Below are 25526 nucleotides of genomic sequence, written 5' to 3' on the forward strand. Positions count from 1 at the left end.
GTGGGGTCAGACATTGGGCTGACTTGCATCCTTTCTGTGCGTCCCCTGTCTTCCCAGTCTGTGAGTACAAACGTCTCCCTCTGACTTAGTCATGTCACACCTGACAGCATGTCTGCATTACCTGGAAGGCTTTCAAATGACAGATATTTGGGCCTCATGCTAGGCCAATCGAATTAGAATATTTGAAGCAGGGCTTAGGCATCTGCATTTTTAAAATGGTCCTCAGGTGCCCGGGCTAAGCGAGCTAAGTGGGTAGGCGGGTCCCCTCCAGTGTGCCCAGCTTCATTACATCCTCCACACTTCCTACCCACCCTCACTCTGGGCTTTGCCATCCACTTCCTTCTTCCCACCAACCCCAGATCCAACTCTTTCCCCAGTCCTCCATTTCTTGTAAGGTGTCATTGTCTGAGAACAGAATAAGACGGGACCTTCTAGAGAGATATGTACATTTTGTTCTGTCTTAAAGCCTTAACATAAGCAAAATACATATTCAAACTTTCAGACTATTGGATCAGAAAGGACCTGAGGGAGAGGGAAGGACTAGGATCTTCTCATTGACTTCAAAATGCTATCATGCATTCCACTTATGATTGATTGGAAAGGGACAATGAAAATAATTTAGGGCTAAACTGTGAGAACTAGAAGGGCATTAAATATGATTTGAGAGGCCAGAGGGATTGGAGAGTGATCTGGAGGGAAGGTTGGGTTGGGGGGGTCAGTTCTTTTGTTGTTGTTGTTGTTTTGTTTTTTGAGTCAGAGTCACTCTGTTGCCCAGGCTGCAGTGCAGTGGTGCAATCTTGGCTCACTGCAACCTCTGCCTCCTGGGCTCAAGTGATTTGCCTGCCTCAGTCTCCCCAGTAGCCGGGATTACAGGCACCTGCCACCACATCTGGCTAATTTTTGTGTTTTTAGTAGAGATGGGGTTTCACTATGTTGGCCAGGCTGGTCTCCAACTCCTGACCTCAAGTGATCCACCTCAGCCTCCCAAAGTGCTGGGATTACAGGTGTGAGCCACCGTGCCTGGGCCAACATGACAGTTTTGAATGGGTGGAGTCTGTGTGGCTTCACCCCAACCTTGCTCTGGGCCAGCACCCTCTTGGCTCCCTTGCCCGTTTTATCCCTTCCTGGCCTCAACTGCTACGGCTAATTGAACATCTTGTATGCCATCCTCAGGGAAAAAAAGCAGGGTCTGAAACTCTACTGAGGCTTAAGCCACAGCACAGCCTGCCGAGGCCCTTGTGCCCATGCCTGTGCCCCAACTGCTTGCTAATGAAGTGGGCATGCTAGTAATTAAACTTCTTGATGAATGTATAAGGGAGCATCGTGTTATCTCTTTTGGTGAATCTATGTTTAAAGAATTATAAATTGAAAATTTGAAAAAAATTCAAATGTTCTGGAAGTGCATAAAGTAAAACCAGAACATTTCCCCACTTCCTATCCTATTCCTAGGGACACCTCCTATTGACAATTTGGTGTGAAACAGATACTTTTTCTATGCATGCAAATACATCTATATGCATGTTTTAAAAAATAAGTCATTTAATAATGTTTGGCAATTTCCTTTGAATAATATATGGTATATCTTGGACATCTTTCCATGTCAGTATATTTGGACTTAGTCTTCTTAAACATTACCTAGTATTTAATTGCAGTAAGTTGTTCAATCTCCTAATGTTGAGCATTTAGGTTGTTTCCAATTTTTCATGATTATAAACAATGTTGCAAATATTCCTATTCATACATATTTTTAGACACTTTTGAGAGTATTTCTTTGGGACACACTTCTAGAAATTGCCAGGTATGTTAGGCCATTCTTGTGTTGCTGTAAAGGAATACCTGAGACTGGGTAATTTATAAAGAAAAGAGGTTTAATTGGCTCACAGTTCTACAGGCTGTACAAGCATGGCTCCAGCACCTGCTTCTAGTGAGGGCCTCAAGAACCTTACAATCATGGCAGAAGGCAAGGGGTGAGCAGATGGGTCATGTGGTGAGAGCAGGAGCAAGAGAGGGAGTAGGGAGGTGCCACACATTTTTAAACAACCAGATCTCACATGAAGTCACTCATCACCAAGCCATTGATGAGGGATCCACCCCCATGATCCAAATACCTCCCACTGGCTCCACCTCCCACACTGGGGATTAAATTTCAATATGAGATTTGGAGGGGACAAATATTCAAACCATATCACCACGTCAAAACGTATAGATATTTAAAATTCTGAGAGCTGCAGACAAATTGCTGTCCAAAGGGCTGTACCTCCTTACCAACAGAATATGAGAGTACCTATCCTGGGTAATGCTGGACAGCATTATAGCAAAGTTCTTGGGTATTATAACTATGCAAATGTGGTTTGATGTGTTGCAGGGGCCTGAAATTAATTGAGAAACACAAAGCACTTACCATCTGTATGTTTCCTGGCCTCAAAAGTGTAAACTTATTTAGGAAAATAAGGTATTTATACATAAAAAGTGAGTCAACAAATACAGGTTAGGTGACACAGAGTGAATGTTTGTGTCCCTCAAAATTCATATATTGAAACCTAATACCCAAAAGGATGGCATAATATTTGGAGGTGGGGCCTTTGAGAGGTGATTAGGTTACAAGAGCGGAACCTTCATGAATGAGATCAGTACCCTCATAAAAGAGGCTCCAGAAAGCTCTTTTGCCTCATTTACCATGTGAGGGCACAGCAAGAAGGCACCATCTATGAACCAGAAAGTGGGCCCTCGTTAGACACCAAGTTGGCCTGCACCTTGTTCTTGGACTTTCCAGTCTCCAGAACCATGAGGAATACATTTCTGTTGTTTATAAGATATCCAATCTATAGAACTTTGCTATAGCAGCCTGAATGGACTAATATAGTGGAAAAGATCTTTTCAAAGCAGCTCCTTAGACAGTGAGTACCAGAGGAATTCTCTGAAGGGTGGATCTCCTGGATTTAAGAGAAGCAAAGGCAAGCTTTAAGGAGATGCGTTGGAGAGCTTGATCTTGAAAAAGACTAGGATTTCCATAGGTAGATATAGAGGGGAGAATACCGTGTTCCATGGTTGAGGAAAAGCTTGAGTGGCATTTGGATTTGGAGAGTAATTGCATTGAGGGGACAGTGAGTAGAATTAGGGGATGTAGGAGCTGGGATTTAAATCCAGGTGGTCTGCCCTTAGAGCCCATGCTTATACTAACAAATGGTTCAGCAAAGAGAAAAAGAGCCCCTTCTATAGATACTATTTTATAACCTTGCCATAGTTTGGATATTTGACCCTCCAAACCTCAAATGGAAGTTTGATCCCCAATGTTGGAGGTGGGTTCTAAAAAGAGGTGGTTGTGTGGTGGGGGCAGATCCCTCATGAATGTCTTGGTGCTGTCCTCTCCATGATGAGTTCTCACTCCATTAGTTCCTTCTAGAGCTGGCTGTTGAAAAGAGCCTGGCACCTACCCACCCCTGATCTCTTGCTTTCTCTCTCTCTCTCTCTCTCTCTCCCTCATCATGTGACCTCTGCATATACCAGCTCCTCTTCCCCTTCCACCACTAACAGAAGCAGTCTGAGGCCCTCATCAGATGCAGATGCTGGTGTCATGCTTCCTGTATGGTCTGCAGAACCATGAGCCAAATAAACCTCCTTTCTTGATAAATTGCCCAGCCTCAGGTATTCCTTTATAGCAACACAAATGGACTAAGAAAAACCTGTTTTATTGTTTCCACAATATGGCTTGCACATATTTCCATGTCAAATATATATCTATGCCATTATAGTGGGGATATGCCATAAGCTAGCTTGCTTTGTATGAATGGTCATCTGGGAGGGGGATTCTGGTGTTTTACTAAGACAAAGTTGTGATGAACATCTTTGTTCATATGACTTTGGGCACACAGAGGATGGGTTCGGAACAGAGATAAAGGAAGAACTCCTTCTCTCTCATTGGGCTTTCCTCTCTCGAGTCTACACTTTGAGGAGTATAGATAACTTTGAGGGAACCCCTTGGGTGGAGATTAGGATGAACTCTTCTGAGAGTTACAACAACTCTTGTACTTGTCCACACACTTAAATACGTATGACTTGTGAGCTCTTCTCCATTGTAGAATGCATGTTGGGGTCAAAACAAATAAATAAATAAAATGACCTATGAGCTGGGGACCTTAGTCTCATATTACCCTTTGTTTATTTTCCTGGCGTCTTCCCTTGGCTTTCAAAATCTTACTTAAACATCCCAGCTTTGTACTGGCTCTGACATGTGGTATGAATTGAAGAGTCTTATACCATGTCTCGTCTAAAAAATTGAGCATCAGTCCTTCCAAAGTAGAATGGTGGTAAGACCAAAGAGGTAGAAATTGCTAGGGAAAGCTGGATCCCTGTGGACATGAGGTTAGTCTGGCTACTCTTCCCTACTCCCAAGATTCTCCTGCTCTTTTCAGGCTTTGATTTTATGGAGGAAAGGCACAATTTCCTATGGGCATTTACTATAGGGGCTGCAGTAGAAACAAAGGGAAAGATTTGAGAGACATGGGAGAGAAGAGATCAATGAGTCTTGATGTTAGAAACAAGGGAAGAGGAGGAGTCAGATGATTTTGTGGTATTGAGGCTGAGTAATTGGGAGAATGGTGGAAGATGAGAAACAAAGAGTGATCTTGGGAGAAATATCTGGTTTGGGGGAAGATGCTAAGTTCAATTGTTGTTATGATGAGTTACAGGTCTCAGTGGGCAACATTCCTCCCTGGTTACTTGGGAGGTTGAAATCCATTCACAAGTAAGTAAGCATGCAAACAAACACAAAACTCAATATAGGCCAGATGTGGTGGCTCACGCCTCTAATCCCAGTACTTCGGGAGGCCGCGATGGGCAGATCACTTGAGGTCAGGAGTTTGAGACCCAGCCTGGGCAACATGGCAAAACTCCGTTTCTACTAAAAATACAAAAATTAGCCAGGCATGGTGGTGCATGCCTGTAATTCCAGCTACCCAGGAGGCTGAGGCTCGAGAATAGCTTGAACCTGGAAGGTGGAGGTTGCAGTGAGCCAAGATTGCACAACTGCACTCCGGCCTGGGTGACAGAGTGAGACTCTGTCTCAACAACAACAACAACAACAAGAACCCCTAATATATATTTAACCTCCTCACTCCAAACCTTCACCATAACATTTTCCTGGCCCTTCTTTCTTATTCCTTCTGTTTCTCCCCAAATAATTTCCTCCCTTCCCTGTATTTCTAAGTATTCAGTCATTGCCTATGCTCTTTGCCTAGGATGGCAAGGATAATGTTGGTTTCTTTTCCCAATGCTCTCCCTCATCCCTCTAGAATTCTTGATGATCTGCCAGCATTTTGTTCATACTCAACACTCTCTACTAATCTCTAAAGGGCTTTGCTGAAATCTTGCTGTTTGTGTCTGCTCTCTCCCTGAGAGTAAATGAAGTTTAGCTGATGTTTCCTCCTGTATCTCCTGCTGGCTCCAAGCAGCTGAGAGAGAGGAACAGATTAGCACCTACCTTATCCTGCACCATTTCTATGCCTATCATGAGGCCTTTGCCTCGGACGTCTCCAACAATTTCAAACTCATCCCGCAGCTTAGCAAACTGTAGTAACATGTAGGTCCCAACTTCTTGACTATTTTCCTGTAGATTTTCTTCTTTAATCACCTGTTGAGAGAAGGCCCCAAATGATCTTACATGGCAGAAGTTTTAAGATTGACTGAGAATCGTGGAGAAGTCATTTGACATGGCCCTCTTGTAACTTAACCAAACAGAATGCAGAACAAGTCTAGTGTGACCACAAGGACTACAAAAAGATTTGTTGTAAGGAGAGAAGAAAAGTGTTAGGGGAGGGGATATGCTTCTGCCCCCAACTCCCTCACCTTCAGAGGTGGCTAAGAATTTAGGAAATAATAGGCCAGGCATGGTGGCTCATACCTGTAATCCCAGCACTTTGGGAGGCTGAGGTGGGTGGATCACAAGGTCAAGAGTTCGAGACCAGCCTGGCCAATAGAGTGAAACCCTGTCTCTACTTAAAAAAAAAGAAATACAAAAATTAGCCAGGCTCGGTGGTGGGCGCCTGTAATCCTAGCTATTCGGGAGGCTGAGGCAGGAGAATCGCTTGAACCTGGGAGGAGGAGGTTGCAGTGAGCCAAGATTGCACCACTGCACTCCAGCCTGGGCGACAGAGCGACACTTTGCCTCAAAAAACAAACAAACAAGAATTTAGGAAAGAATAAAGGTGTGTCTCAATGCAGTTGAAAATGTAGATTCTGAAATCCCAAGGCTTGTTATTGTCAGGCTTTGCTGAGAACTGGGATATAGTTGTGAATAAGATGAATGCTCTGAGGAAAGAAATATCACAGGTGATTTCACTACTGGAAGATGGTGACCTTTGCTCAGCAGCCCTCAGCCAGACATGGGCTGTCACAGCCCAAGCAGCCTGGTTTGAGGCTCTGGCCTCTTTGGCTGAGCCCAGAGCCAGGGCACCAGAAGATATAAAAGGATTTTACCTCAGTTTTACTTACAGCAAACACCTGTGGTTCTTGACAAGACACATGAAATATACTATATTTTTATTTAGCTGACAATAATTGCATGACTCCAGGCAAACCTTGTTATTTTTATAGACCTATTTGTTCACCTAAACCTTCTTACCTTCTAAATTGGTTGAGGTAACAAAACCCTATTTAAAAGAAGTTGGCAATGTCAGCTCATCCTTGTAATACCAGCACTTTGGGAGGCTGAGGTGGGTGGATCACTTGAGGTTAGGAGTTTGAGACCAGCTTGGCCAACATGGTGAAACCCTGTCTCTACTAAAAATACAAAAATTAGTTGGGCATGGTGGTGCATGCCTGTAATCCCAGCTACTTGCGATGCTGAGGCATGAGAATCGCTTGAACCCGGGAGGCAGAGGTTGCAGTGAGCCAAAGTTGTGCCCCTGCACTCCAGTCTGGGTGACAGAGCAAGACTCTTTCTAAAAAAATAAAAAATAAAAATAAAAAAAAAAAATTGGCAATGTCTACAACGTGAAATAAATGACACATTCCTACCCATACTTTCTCATCTCATGACTTAATTGTAGTTGAAAATAACCATTTAATTAGCAAGGGCAGTGTTTACTTATTTATTTTTATTTAAAATTTTTTTGGAATAAGTAAGTCAAGTTCATGGTCGAAAATCAGTGAGTGTAACTGCTGGTGGGACTGTAAATTAGTACAACCTCTGTGGAAAACAGTATGGAGATTTCTGAAAGAACTAAAAGTAGTTCTATCCTTCGGTCCAGCAATCCCACTTCTGGGTATCTACTCAAAGGAAAAAAAAGCCATTATATCAAAAAGACACCTGCACATGTATGTTTATTGTAGTACAACTCACAATTGCAAAGATATGGAACCAACCTAAAGGCCCATCAATTGATGAGTGGGTAAAGAAAATGTGGTGTGTATACACACACACACAAACACACACATACCATGGAATACTACTCAGCCATAAAAAAGAAAATAATGTCTTTCACAGCAACTAATAAGTGTTCTCACTTATAGGTGAGAGCTAAGCTATGGGTACACAATGGACATTGGAGACCCAGAAGGGGGGAAGCTGGGAGGGGGGTGGAAAATTACATATTGGGTACAATGTACACTACTTGGGTGACAGTGCACTAAAGTCTCAGACTTCGCCACTATACAATTCATCCATGTAACCAAAACTGACTTGTATCCCAAAAGCTATTGAAATAAATAAATATATATGTGTGTGTATATATATAAATATCAGCAAGTATAAAATTATATACAGCAGAATGACTCTTGTTGACCCTTGGCCCCCAGCCACCTAGTTTTCCTCCCCACAAAAAAACACCATCATTTACTTCTTAGACATTCTTCCAGAAATTTGTTACAGTTCTTTAAGCAAATGATTTTAGGCATGTTAACAAGAACATTAAAAAAAATCTTCTTTTAAACAGATGCGATCCCAGGCTAAATCAATGGTGTAAGGTTGAACAGCTGAATTACCTTGCTGTAAGCACGTAGAACTCAGTGTCTCCTTAGTCATTCAATTTATAATAGTACAACAGAAGGAAGGAAGAAAAAATACACAAGAGAAGGCCAACATGAAACTAATTACAAGGATAGCAGTTAACATCTATAAATCACTACCCAGATAACAAAGAAATTTCAGCTGGTTAGGAAAATTCTTATATTTCCCATGTATGTGAGGTTTATTATATATTATTTCTTATCTAATACTTCCAGCACTCAAAGTAGATCTTTAAAAAGGGAGGAGGCAGAATAATAAATGGAAATCTAAGTTTAATGAATAAACTATGAATTAACTCTCCCCTTTAACAATTCAGCATGATAGTGTTCTGCTAATGCATGTGTGGTTTTGAAAGAGTCATTTGTGAAATGAGTGAAGTTAATGTGGCTGCTGGAACCAACCTCAAGCACAGCAGATCCAATGGCACAGGCCATGGGGTTCCCTCCAAAGGTGTTGAAGTGCTGCAGGCGTTTCACCAAAGATTTGGCAATCTCTAGAGGGAGAAAATAGAAGATGTGGAAAGAAGGACACATTCCTGTCCACAATCTCTCATCGCGCCATTTGGACTACAGTTACTTCGTGTTGTAAATGGCATCCAATCCAATTCATCCTTCATTCAACTGATAGTAGATGTTAGGGACTGAATTGTATCGCCTCAAAATTTATATGGTTGAAGGCTTAACCCTGAATAAGACTGTATTTGGAGATGGTGAGTTTAAGTAGGTAATTAGGTGAAATAAGGTCATCAGGGTGGGGCCCTATCTAAGCCCAAGGAACTGGTTTTCTTATAAGAAGAGGAAGAGACACCAGAGCCCTCTCCCATCCCTCTCCTCTTTCCATCCTCTCTCCTTCTTCCATACACCTCAAAAGTGTGATGGAACCCTGAGTTTCGTCGTAGGCATGGGAGAATTAGTCTTCCCTACAGGAAGATCAGAATGGGCTGGCTTTCGGATGGGGGTGCAGTGGCTCACGCCTGTAATCCCATCACTTTGGGAGGCCAAGGTCAAACACCTGAGGTCAGGAGTTTGAGACCAGCCTGGCCAACATGGTGAAACCCTGTTTCTACTAAAAATACAAAAATTAGCTGGTGTGGTGGTGCGCACCTGTAATCCCAGCTACTCAGGAGGCTGAGGCAGGAGAATTGCTTGCACCTGGGGAGGCAGAGGGTGCCAAGAGCCAAGATTGTGCCACTGCACTCAAGCCTGGGTGACAGAGCGAGACTCTGTCTAAAAAAAAAAAGGGCTGGCTTTCTTCCATCTGTTTCACAGTCAGGCAGACAGACTGTTTCTCTCTTTCATTTGCTTGGGAAATGCATCATGTGGTTTCCATGATTGTCTCTAATCTGCACAAGTTCCAACACACGTGTTTTATACCATAGCCCAATGTACGAGGCCCAGAAGCAAACACAAACTGCCTGTGGGTCCTACCTGGAGTGGTTACGACTGCTGCCATGGGAAAGCCATTCCCAATCCCTTTAGCCATGGTGACAATGTCAGGCAGGACATCGTGGGTTTGGAAGCCCCAGAAGTGAGAGCCCAACCTTCCAAATCCTGTCTGCACCTGGGAAAACAAGTTCAAAACCATTGGAAACCCTTCAAGAAATGCTGTTTTCGACCGGGCATGGTGGCTCATGCCTGTAATCCCAGCACTTTGGGAGGCCAAGACAGGTGGATCACGAGGTCAGGAGTTCAAGACCAGCCTGGCCAAGATGGTGAAACCCTGTCTCTTCTAAAAATACAGAAAATTAGCTGGGCGCGGTGGCAGGTGCCTGTAATCCCAGCTACTCGGGAGGCTGAGGCAGGAGAATCGCTTGAACTCGGAAGGCAGAGGCTGCAGTGAGCTGAGATTGCCCCACTGCACTCCAGCCTGAGCGACAGAGTGAGACTCCGTCTCAAAAAAAAAAAAAAAAACAAAAAAAAGAAATGCCGTTTTCTTCTCTGTTCTCTTCCCTCTCTTCCTCTTTCTCCTCATCCTCATGACGGCCATCATCAGCCATTATCATCAGCATCCTGTAGTATCATGGACAAAGCACTTAATCTGTGCCTGAGCTATTAGGCATCAAGAGTCATTTCCTAGCTTTGTGCAATTCTGGGTATGTTTCTTAAGTCCTTGGAACCTCTGCTAACTCATCCATCAAGTAGAAATACAACAATATGTCACAGGCTCCATGAGGGTCATACAAATAATATGACAGGGATCATTATGATTAACAATCTTTGATGAGCTTTTCCTCTGTGTAAGAAAGCAGGATAGAAAAGTAGAGAAGCTGAGTCTGCCCCAGGATAGATGAAGAGGGAGTTACTGTCAGTCAAGTGGAGCTGGGGCACTTGCTCCAGCTCAGTTAAACTGGTCATCCTCTTCCCAGGGATGCCTTCCCCTTCCTGAGAACCGTATCGTGAAGAGGACCCAGCCGAGGCAGTTAACTCAGGGTTGAACTCCTCTAATCTAGAAATTGTGGTTTGGACTAAAAGTTAACCTTAGTTTTTTTGTGCATGCTGTTCGCTCTTTCTAGAAGAGCCTCTTCCTGCTGCTTCATGTCACTGACTTCTTCTGTGCTTCAAAGCAAACTTTGCCATCACTTGGTTTCTGAAGGTTCTCCTGAGCCTTAGCTAGGCTCCCTCTCCAGGTACTCTGGGCAGGCTGCCATAGAGGCTTTCATAGAGGACTGTTATCACCAGTGGGCATGTCCGATGGCAGGGACTGTGTCTTACTTCATTCTCTATCCACAATACCCAGCACAGTGCTTGATACAAAGTAGACACTTAGTAAGCACTTGTGGAATGAATGACAGGGTGGCAGAAGTGCCTGATTAAATAAAGCCACACAAACATCTCCATGCACATTTCTGCCAGAGCCTTTCTGGTGAAGTCTCGATTTCTTTCTGGCTCTCAGTCTCCCTGCCTGTCTCTCTGTCTGTCTGTCTGTCTCCACACATACACATAATGCAAAATGGGGTTTAGGGATGTGGGCACTTGAAGCCGATTCTGAGCTTCCAGGCTGGGCGCGGTGGCTCACGCCCGTAATCTCAGCACTTTGGGAGGCTGAGGTGGGTGGATCACCTGAGGTCCGGAGTTTGAGACCAGCCTGGCCAACATGATGAAACCTCATCTCTACTAAAAATACAAAAATTATCTGGGCGTGGTGGTGGGCGCCTGTAGTCCCAGCTACCTGGGAGGTTGAGGGAGGAGAATCGCTTGAACCTGGGAGGCAGAGGTTGCAGTGAGCCGAGATCATGCCACTGCACTCCAGCCTGGGCGACACAGTGAGACTCCATCTCAAAAAAAAAAAAAAAAAAAAAAAAAAGAATGAGCTTCCTTTTCAGATTCTTTTCTTATTTTCAAGGACAGATTCCAGGGGTTAGAATTAGATGATAGTGACCAATGTAGGAGAAAATCTTAACCCGGGAGTCAGACAGACCTGGGCTGGAATCCTGGGTTTCCTCCTTCCTACTAATGAGCCTCTGGGCAGCTGATTGATTTTTCCAAATGGTGTAATGTACGAGGAGCTTGTGGAAAATCCATCCATTTTGTCTTCCTGCCTGTCTTTCTTTTTCACTCCATCTAAATACCATACATAAATGGCATAAATGGTGAAAAATCTGATTGCTTGGACAATGTGTAACAGTGAAAAGGAAGCCTAGCATGACTTAATCCATTTTGCTCCTAACCAGCTTGCTCTCATCCTCCCAATGTGATGATGTCTTTTAGGTTAACTGCTTTTGTTTATCTCTGCATATAGGCTAAGCTAACTATGGGAGGAATTCAGTTTATGGTTTAACTTTGAGGCAAGGATGCTTTAAAAAGAATCCCTGAGGAGATAAGAAGGATGTACACAGAAGTAACAACGTTACGTTAAAAATTTATAACTATTGTAACCTGACCAAGGATGAAAGTTTATCCTTGCTGCGGCCCAAATGTCTGCGGTCACCAGTCGCCTTTTGACCTCAACCCCCTCCCTCTTCCCCTTTCCCTTAACATAAAAGGAACCCACATTTGCTTAAGGTGGTTCTTTAGGACATGAGTTTGCCATTTTCTCGGTTTGCTTGCTCCCCCAAATAAGGTGGTCTTCCTTGCCCCAACATCTTATTGCTTGACTTACTGACTGTTTTGCAGCAAGTGATACAAACTTTGGACTCGGTTACAAATGCATGGAATTATGTAAAACAGTAAACCATGTTTAGTCACGGAGGAAGTATCAGTTTCATAGACTCTTACAGTAGTACAGAGATGGATCATTCTAAGGTCCACAGACTCAACTGTCTTTGGAGATGAGGAGCATATGTTAGGGAGAGAAGCAGGCTGGGTCATGACAGCAAGTTGGGTGGGGACTACGGGTGTGCATGTTCTGCAGTCAGTTTCAAATTCAAAATCAGTCTATGCCAATATGGGCCCAGAGGCTGCAGTTTTCTAACTTTAATCCAGATTCCACATGTTAAAGAAAAGAATGCCACTGATCGTTAATTAAGATGACTGCTCCTCGACAGAACTGGCACTCTGCACTCAGATTTTTCTGTCCTCTGTTCCTTCCCTCTTTGCCACGATTTGCCCTTTCTACACCATGCTCTGTCATTTTGGAGGGGCAGCTTGATACAGTGGCTAGTCCTGTGGTTTTGGGAGCCTGAGTTTGAGTCTTGGACCTATTCCTACTGACAGCATAAGCTTGACAGGTTGTTTAACCACCTTGGACCTAAATTCACTTATATTTAAAATGGGATGATATGTTTTGGCTGAGTCCCCACCCAAATCTCATCATGAATTGTAGCTCCCATAATTCCCACGTGTTGTGGGAGGGACCTGATGGGAGATAATTGAATCATGGGGGTGGTTTCCCCCATACTGTTCTCATGGCAGTGAATAAGTCTCACAAGATCTGATGGTTTTATAAGGGGAAGCCCTTTTTGCTTGGCTCTCATTGTCTCTTGTCTGCTGCCATGTAAGATGTGCCTTTCGCATTCCACCATGATTGTTAGGCCTCCCCAACCGCATGGAACTTTGTCCTTTAAACCTCTTTTTCTTTATAAATTACCCAGTCTCAGGTATTTCTTTATCAGCAGCATGAGAAAGGACTAATATGTGGGAAAAATAGCAATAGGGCATACTATAGAACTGTTGATAGATATGAACTGACTTAACACATGCAAAGTGTTATGAACAGTGTCTGACACATAGTAGGTACTCAGAAAGTTCCAGCTATCCTTATTTTTACCTAGTCCTCGGAATAGTCCTTCTTAAGGATTGCCTGTGTTAGGTAGTTTTCAATTACATTGTTTGAAAGTCATAAAACCACAAGATAGAAAATTTTGAAATTCATATTTCCTTTGAATTCAGCCTACCTTCTCTTTAATTAGTCTGACGGTGACAGCTTCACTATGTGCTGATTTGGAGGCCAAAGTTTATCCTTTTCACTGATGTAGCTAATTTCAAACTGACTGGATATACTCATTTTTTTAAAGTAGCAGATTAACTTTCTCCAGCCAGGACTTCGATCAGTTTGTGGGCAGATTGGAGAAGGGAGGATGGGCACAGCAGGAGCAGGCTGGCCCAAGCTGCCTGTGGTACACCAGGGACATCCAATGCACCTGGGCATAACAGAGACCCAGCTGCCCAGGCAGAAATTGCAAAATTTCTGCTGATGGGACTGCTCAGTGTCAGCTGTAGGGAATATTTATTTATTTATTTATTTATTTATTTATTTATTTATTTTGAGATGGAGTCTTGCTCCGTTGCCCAGGCTGGAGTGCAATGGCGTGATCTTGGCTCATTGCAACCTCCACCTCCTGGGTTCAAACATTGTCCTGCGTCAGCCTCCTGAGTAGCTGGGATTACAGGCATGCACTACCACACCCAGCTACTTTTTGTATTTTTAGTAGAGATGGTGTTTCACCATGTTGGCTGGGCTGGTTTTGAACTCCTGACCTCAAGTGACCCGCCTGCCTCAGCCTCCCAAAGTGCTGGGATGACAGGTGTGAGCCACTGCACCCAACCTAGCTGTAGGAAATTTTTAGTTGAGGAAGTCTATTCCAGCAATGATGGCTGGACTGAAATAGGTGTGAAACATACTTACAAGGACAGGTTCTCCACCTGTCCTTGGCTGGTCTAACCACCTGTTAGTCCAATCATGATAGGTCACCCAGCAGTGAGGCACGGCTTCTGTGGCCCTAGTGATCATCCTCTGGTCTTTTAATCTCCATAGTTATTCTCAGTAGACAGAGGACTGCTTTATTTGATACACTCTAATATGAGGTGTGATTATAAGTAAATTAATCCCTTTTGAAAACACACAGGCTAGAGCTCACATAGCCAATGAATTTTATTCCCATTAAAGTAATGCCCTTGGGGGTAGTGTGCTTATTCCACCAATGCTGCTTTAATTCAACCTATTTTACAGTTTTTTGGGAACTATTTTCAAATTCAGTACCTGCAGTGGTGGTACTCTTCTAATTTAGAGGCTGGATTGTTATTATTATTTTAAAAACATTATTTTGGCCAGGCGCGGTGGCTCATGCCTGTAATCCCAGCACTTTGGGAGGCCAAGGCGGGCAGATGACCTGAGGTCAGGAGTTCGAGACCAGCCTGACCAACACGGAGAAACCCCAGTCTCTACTAAAATACAAAATTAGCCGAGTGTGGTGGCAGATGCCTGTAATCCCAGCTACTTGGGAGGCTGAGGCAGGAGAATCACTTGAACCTGGGAGGCAGAGGCTGTGGTGAGCTGAGATCGTGCCACTGCACTCCAGCCTGGGCAACAAGAGAGAAATTCCATCTCAAAAACAAACAAACAAACAAAAAAACCCACATGATTTCCAGGCAAGTTTTGTCAGAAAGATATATGCTGCCAGGTTGCTAAATACTATTTTTGCAAAAATTAAGATTAAAAACTTGGCTATTGGGCCTGGCACGGTGGCTCACACCTCTGATGCTAGCACTTTGGGAGGCCAAGGTGGGCGGATCACTTGAGGTCAGGAATTCAAGAGCAGCCTGGCTAACATGGTGAAACCCCGTCTTTACTAAAAATACAAAAATTAGTCAGGTTTGGTGGCACACGCCTGTGGTCCCAGCTACTTGGGAGGCTGTGGCAGGAGAATCCCTTGAACCCCAGGAGGCAGAGGTTGCAGTGAGCCAAGATCGTACCACTGTTCTCCAGGCTGGATGACAGAGCGAGACTTTGTCTCAAAATAACCAAACAAAAAAAACAACAAAAACCTTGGCTATGAGACTAAATTTCCTATGTCGTTTGTCAGCCCCTGAAACAATCCCTAGAACGAAATTTAAAAAAATATTGAGTCATGGTCTAATAACATCACGTATGGCTGTTAGCAACTTATTTGATAGACATCAATTTGGATATTTAAGTTCTGTTGTACTTGTTAAACTGATCAGCGAATGTGCTAAGAAATCAACCAGCCCACTAGCAAAAATTTCATTCATTTGTAGGCATACTTTGGAATTCACAGAGCGGAGGCTTTCTGCCTGCAACACAGAAGGAAGTTTAGGAGGTTTCTGTCTGTGCATCTCCTGTTCCCACTGCACTCAATGGCACTCTTACATGCCACTTACTTCATCTGCAATGCACACGCCTCCCCTTGCTCGTACCAGCTCAAAGGCTTCCTTTAGAAACCCCTTTGGGTACTGGACAACTCCATTCACACCCTGCAAAAGACCAGACCAAGAAGACCTATAATAACAGCATCAGCCCTTTCAAAGTATATAAAAAAGTTAGATCATAATTACCATCAATATCATGATAGTAACACTAGCAATTTTAACAACAGTCTATAGAACAGTTTCCACTATGGGTGAAAAGAGGACTTATTACTCTATACTATGACTTCTGGAAAAAAGATGCAAACATAGATTATTTTCTGAGATTAGAAAACAGTAGAATAAAGGAATTTGGTGAGACTAAAGAAAGAGTTCTTTGGACAATGCAGATGTTATTAAGCAGCTAAAAATGGCCAGGGTTTCCTCTTCTTAAGAATTTTAGGAGTTCAGTAGTTTCATCTGTCTGGTGAGAATGGAGGAGAGGGTTTTAAAAGGTCATTTGAAAGTCAGCGTCTTCTTTTTTTCAAGGAGATCAAGAGAATGAATTTAGAGAGGGACACAGTGAGCACTTAATTCATTTGGAATTCTCTAGAATATACGAGTTAAAACTTTCTGATAATTGAAGATTCAGCTCCATTAATGTCTAAGGTTCATATACCCACTTGAATAGGTTCTGCGAAAAATCCAGCAATTGACTTGGCCACAGATGTGCTCAGCGTATCTTTGAATTGCTCAATATACTGATCTTTAGCTTGGCAGCAGTCTGCAAAAAGCAAACAACAAAACAAAACAAACCACAGCATTTGAAAATGTGAGCCTGTTATTTAGAAGCATGGGGAAAAACAGGAAAAAAAAAAAGAAGCAGACAGGGTAAGTTAATCAGGGTCTTCAGAATACGGTAAACTGGGGTGAGGATATGCATTTCTGAAGGGGGAATGTTCTCTCTGAACAACTTGTACTTTGGTTCAAGGAGGGAGATTAGGATAGCCATAAAGGCATAAACAAACCACTTCAGTTCTTTCCATCTGGGGAAGAAACATTACAAAGTATCATTGAGCTGGTATATACAGCTGTTTCACCTAAGGATGCCCGTCCTCTCAAACGGGTGGATCTAATTCAAATGAAATTAGAGTGATTTAAATTATTTGAAAATAACTCTATTTACCTTTCATTACCATTTAATCTGATGTACAGTTTTAAAGCTACAAAGTGTCTTTGTCTTTAGAGTTAGTAAATATGTTTGTAGAACAATTAGAATTCAGTCTAAAGAGAAATGTTCGAGAGCCAGGTGGCTTCCATCCATCACAGCCCTTGGCACTTGGTCCTGTGCTTGTTTTTAACAGGGCTTTCTCCGATTAATCAGGAGGTTTCTGTGGGCAGGGACTATACCTTGTTCATTTCTAAAATCTCTGTGACCAGGCAAGCTGTTTGGTACACTGTAGGTGGTGCTCAGTAAATGTTTAATGCATTAAGAAGAAAATATTAACAAATAGTAGAAATTATGACTGGAGTGAGACATTGAGCAATTTTGCTTGAAGGCCTTTCTTTCTTTCTTTTTTTTGGAGGTCTTTCTAATGGGAAAAAGCAGTGAAGTGTCCTTGTTGAAGTGATCTGTTTTTAGTTCATTACTTCTCCTTTTGGCTGCATCTTACTGCTGATAAACCCACCTGCTGAGTTTTAAATTTCAATAATCACTTTTATATTACTAGAAGGCATATTTGTTTTTAAAACTTGCTTTCTTATTCTTCACAGTGTCCTATCCCTTTCACATATTTTCAAGCTTATATTTGATTTTCTTTAAATGTATTAAACATTCATTTTATAGTCTATCTGATAATTGTGTTATTTGAAATCCTTGCTGATCTTTTTCTTGATTGTGGAGTTTTGTGTATTGTATGTTTATTTTTGACAAGGGGCAGTTTATTTTCCTTGGAATTTCATTTGTGAGAATTCTTTGAGGCCCAGAATGAGGTAGATCCCTCCAGAGCCTATTTGAGTTTGCAGCTTCCAAGTGCGTAGGGCATTAGAGTTTAAGAGTCCTTTAAATTATAAGCTTGAGGAAGTGAGCGTTCACAATGCAAAGCCTCGGAGGGCCAGTCTGCAGGTGAAATTTTCAGTGGTGGCTCCTCCCAGTCCCTCCACTTCCATTGAGCACCAGAATCCTTGCAGGCCCTTTGGCCTGTGACGGGTAACATGTTCTTGGTGGTGTATTTAATTCTAGTTGACCCATGGATGAAGATGTGGCCTCTTGGGGGCTCCAGCTTTGTGGCAGAGGAGGGTTTCCTATAAGATCCCTTACTTTGGCTGGGCCCTGGACTTCGTCATCTCTTCCCTGCACTCCACAGACCCATCAACATGGAAGCTCAAGGTTACCAGGTTCAAGAAATGCTCTCAGGGTCAAAGCTGGCTGCAGTGCCCTAATGATCTATTTGAGTTTCTGAGAATTCGTGCTTTCTTGTATCCATGCTTTGAAGGGAATGCATTTCATTTTATCTAGGATTTTTTAGTTGTTTTCCACTGGAGAAAATCCAGGCTATCATGTTACCAGTACCAGCTGTCCATCCAGCTCAGTTTTCTTAGTACTAACCATGTCTACTTTCTCATCCTGTTTAAAGATACTAGAAACATTTCTGCCATGCTTCACTAGCTGCAAGCCTCACTACACAGACACACAAGCATGAAATCCTGTGGATGGGAGAGGATGAGAGATGAGTGGGAAGATTGCCCAGCAGGCTTGCCCAAGCTCCAGAAGCCTCCATCTGTGTGTCAGAATTGAAAGTGGGAATCACCAAGGAAGCAGGAAAGGTGTGTGAGAGAGAGAGAGAAGTTCTCCTACTCTGGAATAACAAAGGACCCAGATCAACTGTATCCATACATGACTGATCCTTCAGAATTTTTATCCACATCTGTTATTTGGTTCTAAACAGCACCATGCAGTCTCTGAACTTAAATTTATATCCATAGATGACTGAAGGAGTGCAGAGAAAGATGTGGATGGGATGGAAAGCCTCAACCTGAGTGACAGTGAAAGCAGTGTGGGAGAGGGCTCCCCACCTACCATCCCAGTGCTTGCTTAGAGGCATGGATGCAGTGCTGTCTCCACGGTGCTAGACAGAAGGAAGAGAAACCTTCTGCAATCACCATCAAAACCGAATTTTATACCTCAGCTCTTCATTAAAAGTGAGGAAATACTAGCTGGCCCCAAACATATTTTTAGGTTACATGTGATATTCGGAAAAGTTTGATTGACAGAGATACCTGATATCTTTGGTTAGCTGGAGGTTGGAGGTTGAGGGTGTGAGAAAGGAAGTAATGACAAGTATATGAAACCCTCAAAGTATGTTTTTGGCATCACTTGTGCTGTTTTGATGAGAAGAATATAGTAGACAAATAAATCTATGCCTCTAGAGACAGAAATTTCCCGTTTTTATTGGGAAAGGAAGAGAAAACAGCTTCAGATGACCCTAAAAGATGGATCAGACCTATGTTCAAGAGACGTAATTTGGAAATGTAACAAGCCTATTTGTAACTGGAGAAATCAAAGAGTGGAGCTTAAATTTGGGCAGAAGCAAACCAAAAGGTTTTGCTTGAACCTATGCTAGAGTTTTCATGACTTTTTCCCTCTGTGCCCACATGCTCAGTGATGAGAGAGTCATCGATTGTGATGAGCTTTTTACTTTATTTCACGCTAGCTGCATTGACTCATTGCTGTAACCCCAGGTTAGGCCACTTCTGCAGAGGCTTGGCAGGAGGAAAACCCCAAGGGGGTGGAGACAGGATGTTGTGTTGGATACTACAACAGGATGACGAAGGAAGAATTTATTCCAGCTAGTGGTACAGAAAGAGTTAAGCTGAGTGAGGAGCCAAGAAAGAACTACAATTTTTAAGAAAAACAAAACTGGCCTTTCAAAAGAAGAAGAATGACATGATCAGTACCAGGTTTGGAACATTGTGGGGGCAGTAGGTGATGAGGAGTGAATCTCGTCATGGGTTACATCTGAAACTCAGGGCCTGGAATGAACCCCTGGGGAGAAAAAATCCTGGGAGGTAGATGGAGTTGGACAAAGAAATACACCACATAAACATCTAGATTAGACTCACAAAATGGCCCCCTGCCTCTGTTGGGAGGAATGACATATTTCTGAGATGAGAAAAATCTCTACCATGTTTGGTGCCTCAATTCCTCTTAAGGTATTCTTATCAATAGGTTAAGAGGAATTGAGAACAGGCAACATCTATAGTCAAAGAACTGTACATGTTTGGATGCTTTTGTAAGCATATATGAATATTCCAGTTTTACAGCAATGGAGGAGACTGGGGTCCTCCTTTTGTATTCCAATCCTGTTCAAAGATTCCATAAATAGTCTTGTCCCTTGAAGATGTGAGTTAAGAAAACAGCTGGCCGGGCATGGTGGCTCACGCATGTAATCCCAGCGCTTTGGGAGGCCAAGGCGGGTGGATCACCTGAAGTCAGGAGTTCGAGACCAGCCTGGCCAACACGGTGAAACCCGGTCTCTACTAAAAATACAAAAATTAGCTGGGCATGGTGGCGGGCACCTGTAATCCACGCTACTTGGGAAGCTGAGAGAGGAGAATTGCTTGAACCCAGGAGGCACAGGTTGCAGTGAGCTGAGATCGTGCCATTGCACTACAGTCTGGGGGACAAGAGCGAGACTTCGTCTCAAACAAAAAAAAAAACATAAATAAAAAAGAAAACAACTGACTTCAGATATGCCAAAGGCAACAGTTCAGAGCAGAAATGGACGCCTGTCACTATCATTTAGCCTCTAGATGCCACTAGAGAGACGACCATGGATTTCTGGCATTGTCAAATTGGCTTAAGTAGTCCTATAGTAGGCCTTATATAGGCTTGTCTCTCTTCTATATGGAAAGAGGAACATACAGCAGGAAAAGACGGAAATGACCACCTCTTAGTGCTTCTGTCTACTTGGCTCTGTGCTGGTGGTTTTGCAGTCAGACCAGGGTCTGTGAGGTGCATCAAACTGATTTTAGTTCTTGATGCCATACAGATGCAATATTCAAAAATGGCTTTACCAGGCATTGCTATGGTCTGTTTTTATCTACAAAATCTTTCTATGCCTCATCTCATGAAGTGCTGTGACGGTGTTGGCAGCAGCCAGATATTGCTGTCTCTGTTTTACAAATGAGAAAACTGAAGCAAAATGTGAAGCTTTTGCTCATAGCTGAACCATGCCAGGGCTGAGAGTGGAATCCACCTCTTGACTTCATGCAACTCCTCAGTCCTGGCCTGTGGAATAGGAATGATTTTTCAGCTTGGGTTTACCTTGACGGCACATCAGTGTGGATGAGGATGGCTATAGGAATTGGGAGCACTGGCTTTGGAGTCAGAAGACCTGGGGTCAAATCTTAGCTCTCCAGTCTCCTCTGTGTGAAACTGACTTTCCTCATGTTTAAAGTGGAGAGTTTGATTTATAGCTTTACATTTCCTTCTGGTTTTAAATTCCGCGAGCGTGACATCTTGTCTTCTTCCAGTACTTACTCTTTCATTCTCTTACCTCCATTTTGCTATTATGTCATCTGAATTTTAAGACGATGGTGAATTTTTTTCCTTTCAGAGCTGGTTTTTAAGACTTCTGTTTTGTATTTTTCCTCTCAACCCAGTGATTCATACTGTTCCATTAAAAATCACTGGGCTGAAGCATTTAGTTATTTCCTTCAGAAGTATTAAGGAGCAGCTATTCAAAAGGTTGTGATGACAAATTGGAGGCAGGGCTTGTTGATTAGCAAGGAACAGATGATGTTTCCTGCCTCCTCTCCCTCCCGTTAAGCATAGATAAAGAATGCAAATAAAAATGTGATTGGTAAATGGAAGTTCTCCTTGTGAGAAAGCCTTTAAAACTTTTGCCAGGGTTGTCGGCAGCCTGCAGGAAGGGCAGCCTTGTGTTTTGTTTGACAGATGCTCTCATTTTGGCTGGCAGTCCCAGGAGAACTTTTTGACTGGAGTTTTGATATTCTCAAAAGCATTATTTTCCCTCTTTCCACTGGGATGGGTAAATAATCCCACTCATCTTGATTTGTTGGGTTTTTTTTGGTTGTTGTTTTGTTTTTTCATTTTAGAGATGGGATCTTGCTTTTTTTCTTTCTTTTTTTTTTTTTTTTTTGAGATGGAGTCTTGCTCTGTCGCCCAGGTTGGAGTGCAGTGGTGTTATCTCAGTTCACTGCAACCTCTGCCTCCCAGGTTCAAGTGATTCTTGAGCCTCAGCCTCCTGAGTAGCTGGGATTATAGGTGCACACTACCATGCCTGGCTAATTTTTGTATTTTTAGTAGAGACACGGTTTCACCATGTTGGCCAGGCTGGTCTCAAACTCCCGACCTCAGGTGATCTGCCCTCCTCAACCTCCCAAAGTGCTGGGATTATAGCTGTGAGCCACCAAGCCCCGCCGGGGCTTGCTCTTTCATGCAGGCTGGAGTGCAGTGGCATAATCATGAATCACTGCAGCCTCGACTTCCTCAGCTCAAGTAATCCTCCCACTTCAGCCTCCCGAGTAGCTGGGACTACAGGCATGCCACCACGCCCAGCTTGTTTTCTTTTAAAATTGACACCAGAGCTATTGCTATTATAATAGAGCTAATAGAATGCCTTGAATCAAGTACCAGCTGATAGTCATTTTTTTAAGCTTGGCTCTGATAGTGTGAGATGCTTTTCCTACATGGCCAGACAGATGGTCTGAGAGTGAAGTGATAGCAGGCATAAGCGTTGATTCAATGAGGAATAACTTGTTTACTTTCCAGTTTTGCTTCCTCTGGCTTTTCTATTTTCCATGTTTTCAAATTCAATTGTGCCCTCAGGGATGGGTCTGCCTTTATTTGTGTCCCTTCCAACTTCCAACCCTCCAATGGCCCCCCTCTTGCCCAGTCGGACCTGGTGCACAGCTGCACTTCCTGATTGTTTGCACTGGAGAATCTCGACAGTGGCTTCCTCCCCAAGGCCCACGAAAAACATCTGGACACATTGTCTGCAAATGACAAAAGAAGGAGTGTGGCAAAAACATGAACACAAGACAGCCAATTTTGGGTAGCATACGGCTGCCACCAAGACAAGAGGGCTTCTTAGTTTTCCTCCCTCATTCTTCCCCCACTTAAGATGAAAATTGAAGGATCTGCTTTGAAGAGATAATTTTTTCTTAGAAATCAGCTATGTGGGCCCTCTACAAAGGAAACTGATTTCAATGTTAGCCTGGAAACAACTTGCTCAAGGGTGCAGTGGGTAAGGGCATCTGAAAGAATAAGAATAATTAGGTATCTGATTCAGATGCTGAAAAGGTGGGTACAGTAAGTGGGAACAGAAGGTGAGTACAATGATGACTGCATAGAAATTTTGTGCATTCAAGAATATCAGAGCCTTGCAGTTTACTTGATTTTATTTAAAAGCAAAATAAATTTTAAAACTCTGTCATTAATTATTACTCAGACTTGGAAGGCCTTTCTAATGGTGTCCTCAAGTGGTCTCCAATTCAATTAGGTCAAATTAAGCCCCTGATTAATGACAGGCTTTGTATTAGTTTCTAATCCTTATACCAGGAAAACCTGATCAACTACTTCACATACTCAGCGGTCTTTGAAGAAACAAGAGAAATATCTCCAAACTCACTGGTTGGCAACCTGTCCCACCAGGGAGTTCCATCTTGTAGGTCCCTATGTTTGTCAAGCCAAGTGTGTAAGGACTGCATCCATGGTAGGCTCCTCTGCAGAGAAGAAACAACAGGAGGATGGGGTCAAGTTCCTGGTCCACTGAGTAGGACAAAAGAGAAAATCCAGGAAGGCCATGAAGATGAAACAGAACATCATTCACATTCACCTCTGATTTCTAAGAACGCATCTAAGCCTATGTCAGGTGAATGTACTTAATAGTCTTTTCTAACTGTTGTTAGAAAACATAGATTTGAAACAGTGAAAGGAATTTTGGAGAACATTTGTCCAAGAACTCCAATCTTAGGACCTGCCCTACTCTATTATTCCATAGTAATGAGACTCATCTTTTAGCAACATACCAGAAATTATATGTTCAATGAATACCAGTCTTCGAAGTAGTCGCCTTGGGAAGCCAAATATTTTTTCCTGTGATATACCTGTTGTTCAATATCTTTAGGGACTTACACACCTTATAAATCAACTTATTCTCCATCTAAGAAACACAGGTTTTGTTTCTTTTGAACGTGAAACAGTCATATTTAGTACAAATGCTCCTAATCATCAGTGTCAGCTTCAAATGAGTTCTAACAATTTCCCATATCAAAATCACCTTTAAACAAGGATTTAGGACTATCAAGACTATTCAAAAGAATGGTTGTATTAGGTCGGTGCAAAAGTAAGTGTTGTTTTTGCCATTACTTTTAATGGCATAAATCTCAATTACTTTTGCACCGACCTAATATATCTTGAAAAAGGAGACACAATGTGTGTTGAACCCTGGTAGTACCATGACTACTTAATACTTACCTCGACATACATATTCTGGAATGTCATTTAGGTAATACATCAATCACAATTCTTTATTGCCATATTTCTTATTCCTGTAATAACTGCATGTTCATTTGATATGGAATGTGCAGTATTGAATGTGCTGTCATAAGGATTAAATAAAATCTTCTTTTGAATTCACACAGAAATTATGACCAGACAGCTTAAAAATGCAACTGTTTATTCATTCCATCAACTTTTACAATAAGTCACTCCTATCTTTTACATTAACTTTACAGGAGTCTGTTTAAATGTGCTGTATACAATTACCCAAGGGAGGCAACTGTAAGCAAAATGCATAGTTTCCTATTATTTTTAGTGCTAATATAGCCATTAAGGGTTTATTAATTAATCTATTATCAGTGCTTAAAAGTCACTGAAAGAAGCAGAAATATACAGGGTTATATGTGCATCCTCTGAACTTAAGGAGAATAAAAGGTAAAAAATGGGTGCACCTGGCACTATGAAATAAGTGGACAGCTCCTTATCATAAGCAGAAATTAAAATAGGCCGGTATCTTTTGGTAGAGCCTTGATCTTCTAAGGTGGGGAACAGTCATTTACTGCTTGGTATATGGTGTGGTCCCCGCCACATCTTCAAAGTTAAAAAACTGTCATGTGGGTTTCTCTTTAAGTCCACAGGAGGATCTATGACATAATGAGGACTTCAAGCTGGTTGTGACCAGTTGGGGCCCCCTCTCTTGTATCAGGCTAACTTGAATGGTGTTATCCTGTCATAAAATTCAATTGACCGATCCTTCCTTAAAACTTAACAATTAGAAAAATATCCCCGAGCAAACCTCTCTCCCACTCCATGCTACAATGTAAAGATACACATTTAGAATGGGGGTAAGTCAATGTTCCTAAAGTTGAATATTCCAAGTTGTGATTACCTGAAAGAAATGATGTCTATGTTGTTTGAGTGCGCCCTGGCCATCAGCATGGCCAGCTCATTGGCTTCTGAGCCACTGTTCACCAAGAAAATTACCTGGAGAGGAAAGGAAGACATGTGGCCTCATAATTTATTTCCTTATTACTCATTCATTTAAAATTGCTGAAGGGCAGGTGTCCAGCCCCTGAGTATTAAGGAGAGTTCCCTTCAGACCAGCTCGGGTTACCCAGAAGTTCCATCATTTAACCACAGCATGAATTCCATAGCCTTTCCTCCAGTAGCTGCTAAGTGCTAGACATAGAAAAATGGCTAAGAGATTGTCTCAGCTGTGGAACATTCCGGGCTTTCAATGGCTTTATTTGATGGTCTGCAAAATGCCAAGAGAGGAGACTTGCTGAGGGGCACACAGTGGTGAGTAGCTGATAGATCCAAAGATTGGGTTTCTTGGCTCCTGACTCTAACCCACTCACCTGATTCTAAAGGCTTGGAACAAGACAAGACCTCTGACTCTGCAACTCCAGGGGTTGTCCCAGCCTGACTGTGCTGTGTGTGTGAATGTTGAAAAAACAAGTAAACGAGCCGGGTG

At 42.6% G+C, this 25526-nt stretch overlaps 1 protein-coding gene across 3 annotated transcripts in view; it reads right to left on the bottom strand.

The window, feature by feature from the left end:
- AGXT2 (alanine--glyoxylate aminotransferase 2) overlaps positions 1-25526 on the bottom strand; it is a 44937-nt gene that overhangs the window by 6936 nt on the left and 12475 nt on the right. For all 3 annotated transcript variants that reach the window (XM_054487029.2, XM_054487027.2, XM_054487028.2), the window contains 8 exons: positions 24942-25036; positions 23181-23274; positions 22452-22545; positions 16209-16309; positions 15562-15654; positions 9433-9565; positions 8407-8498; positions 5480-5629 (listed from right to left, as the gene is read on the bottom strand). In XM_054487029.2, the coding sequence (XP_054343004.1) occupies positions 5480-5629; positions 8407-8498; positions 9433-9565; positions 15562-15654; positions 16209-16309; positions 22452-22545; positions 23181-23274; positions 24942-25036 (852 nt within the window). The remainder of the gene's footprint in view (positions 1-5479; positions 5630-8406; positions 8499-9432; positions 9566-15561; positions 15655-16208; positions 16310-22451; positions 22546-23180; positions 23275-24941; positions 25037-25526) is intronic.

The sequence above is a fragment of the Pongo pygmaeus genome, chromosome 4 (genome assembly GCF_028885625.2).
Source record: "Pongo pygmaeus isolate AG05252 chromosome 4, NHGRI_mPonPyg2-v2.0_pri, whole genome shotgun sequence".
NCBI classification, from domain to species: Eukaryota; Metazoa; Chordata; class Mammalia; order Primates; family Hominidae; genus Pongo; species Pongo pygmaeus.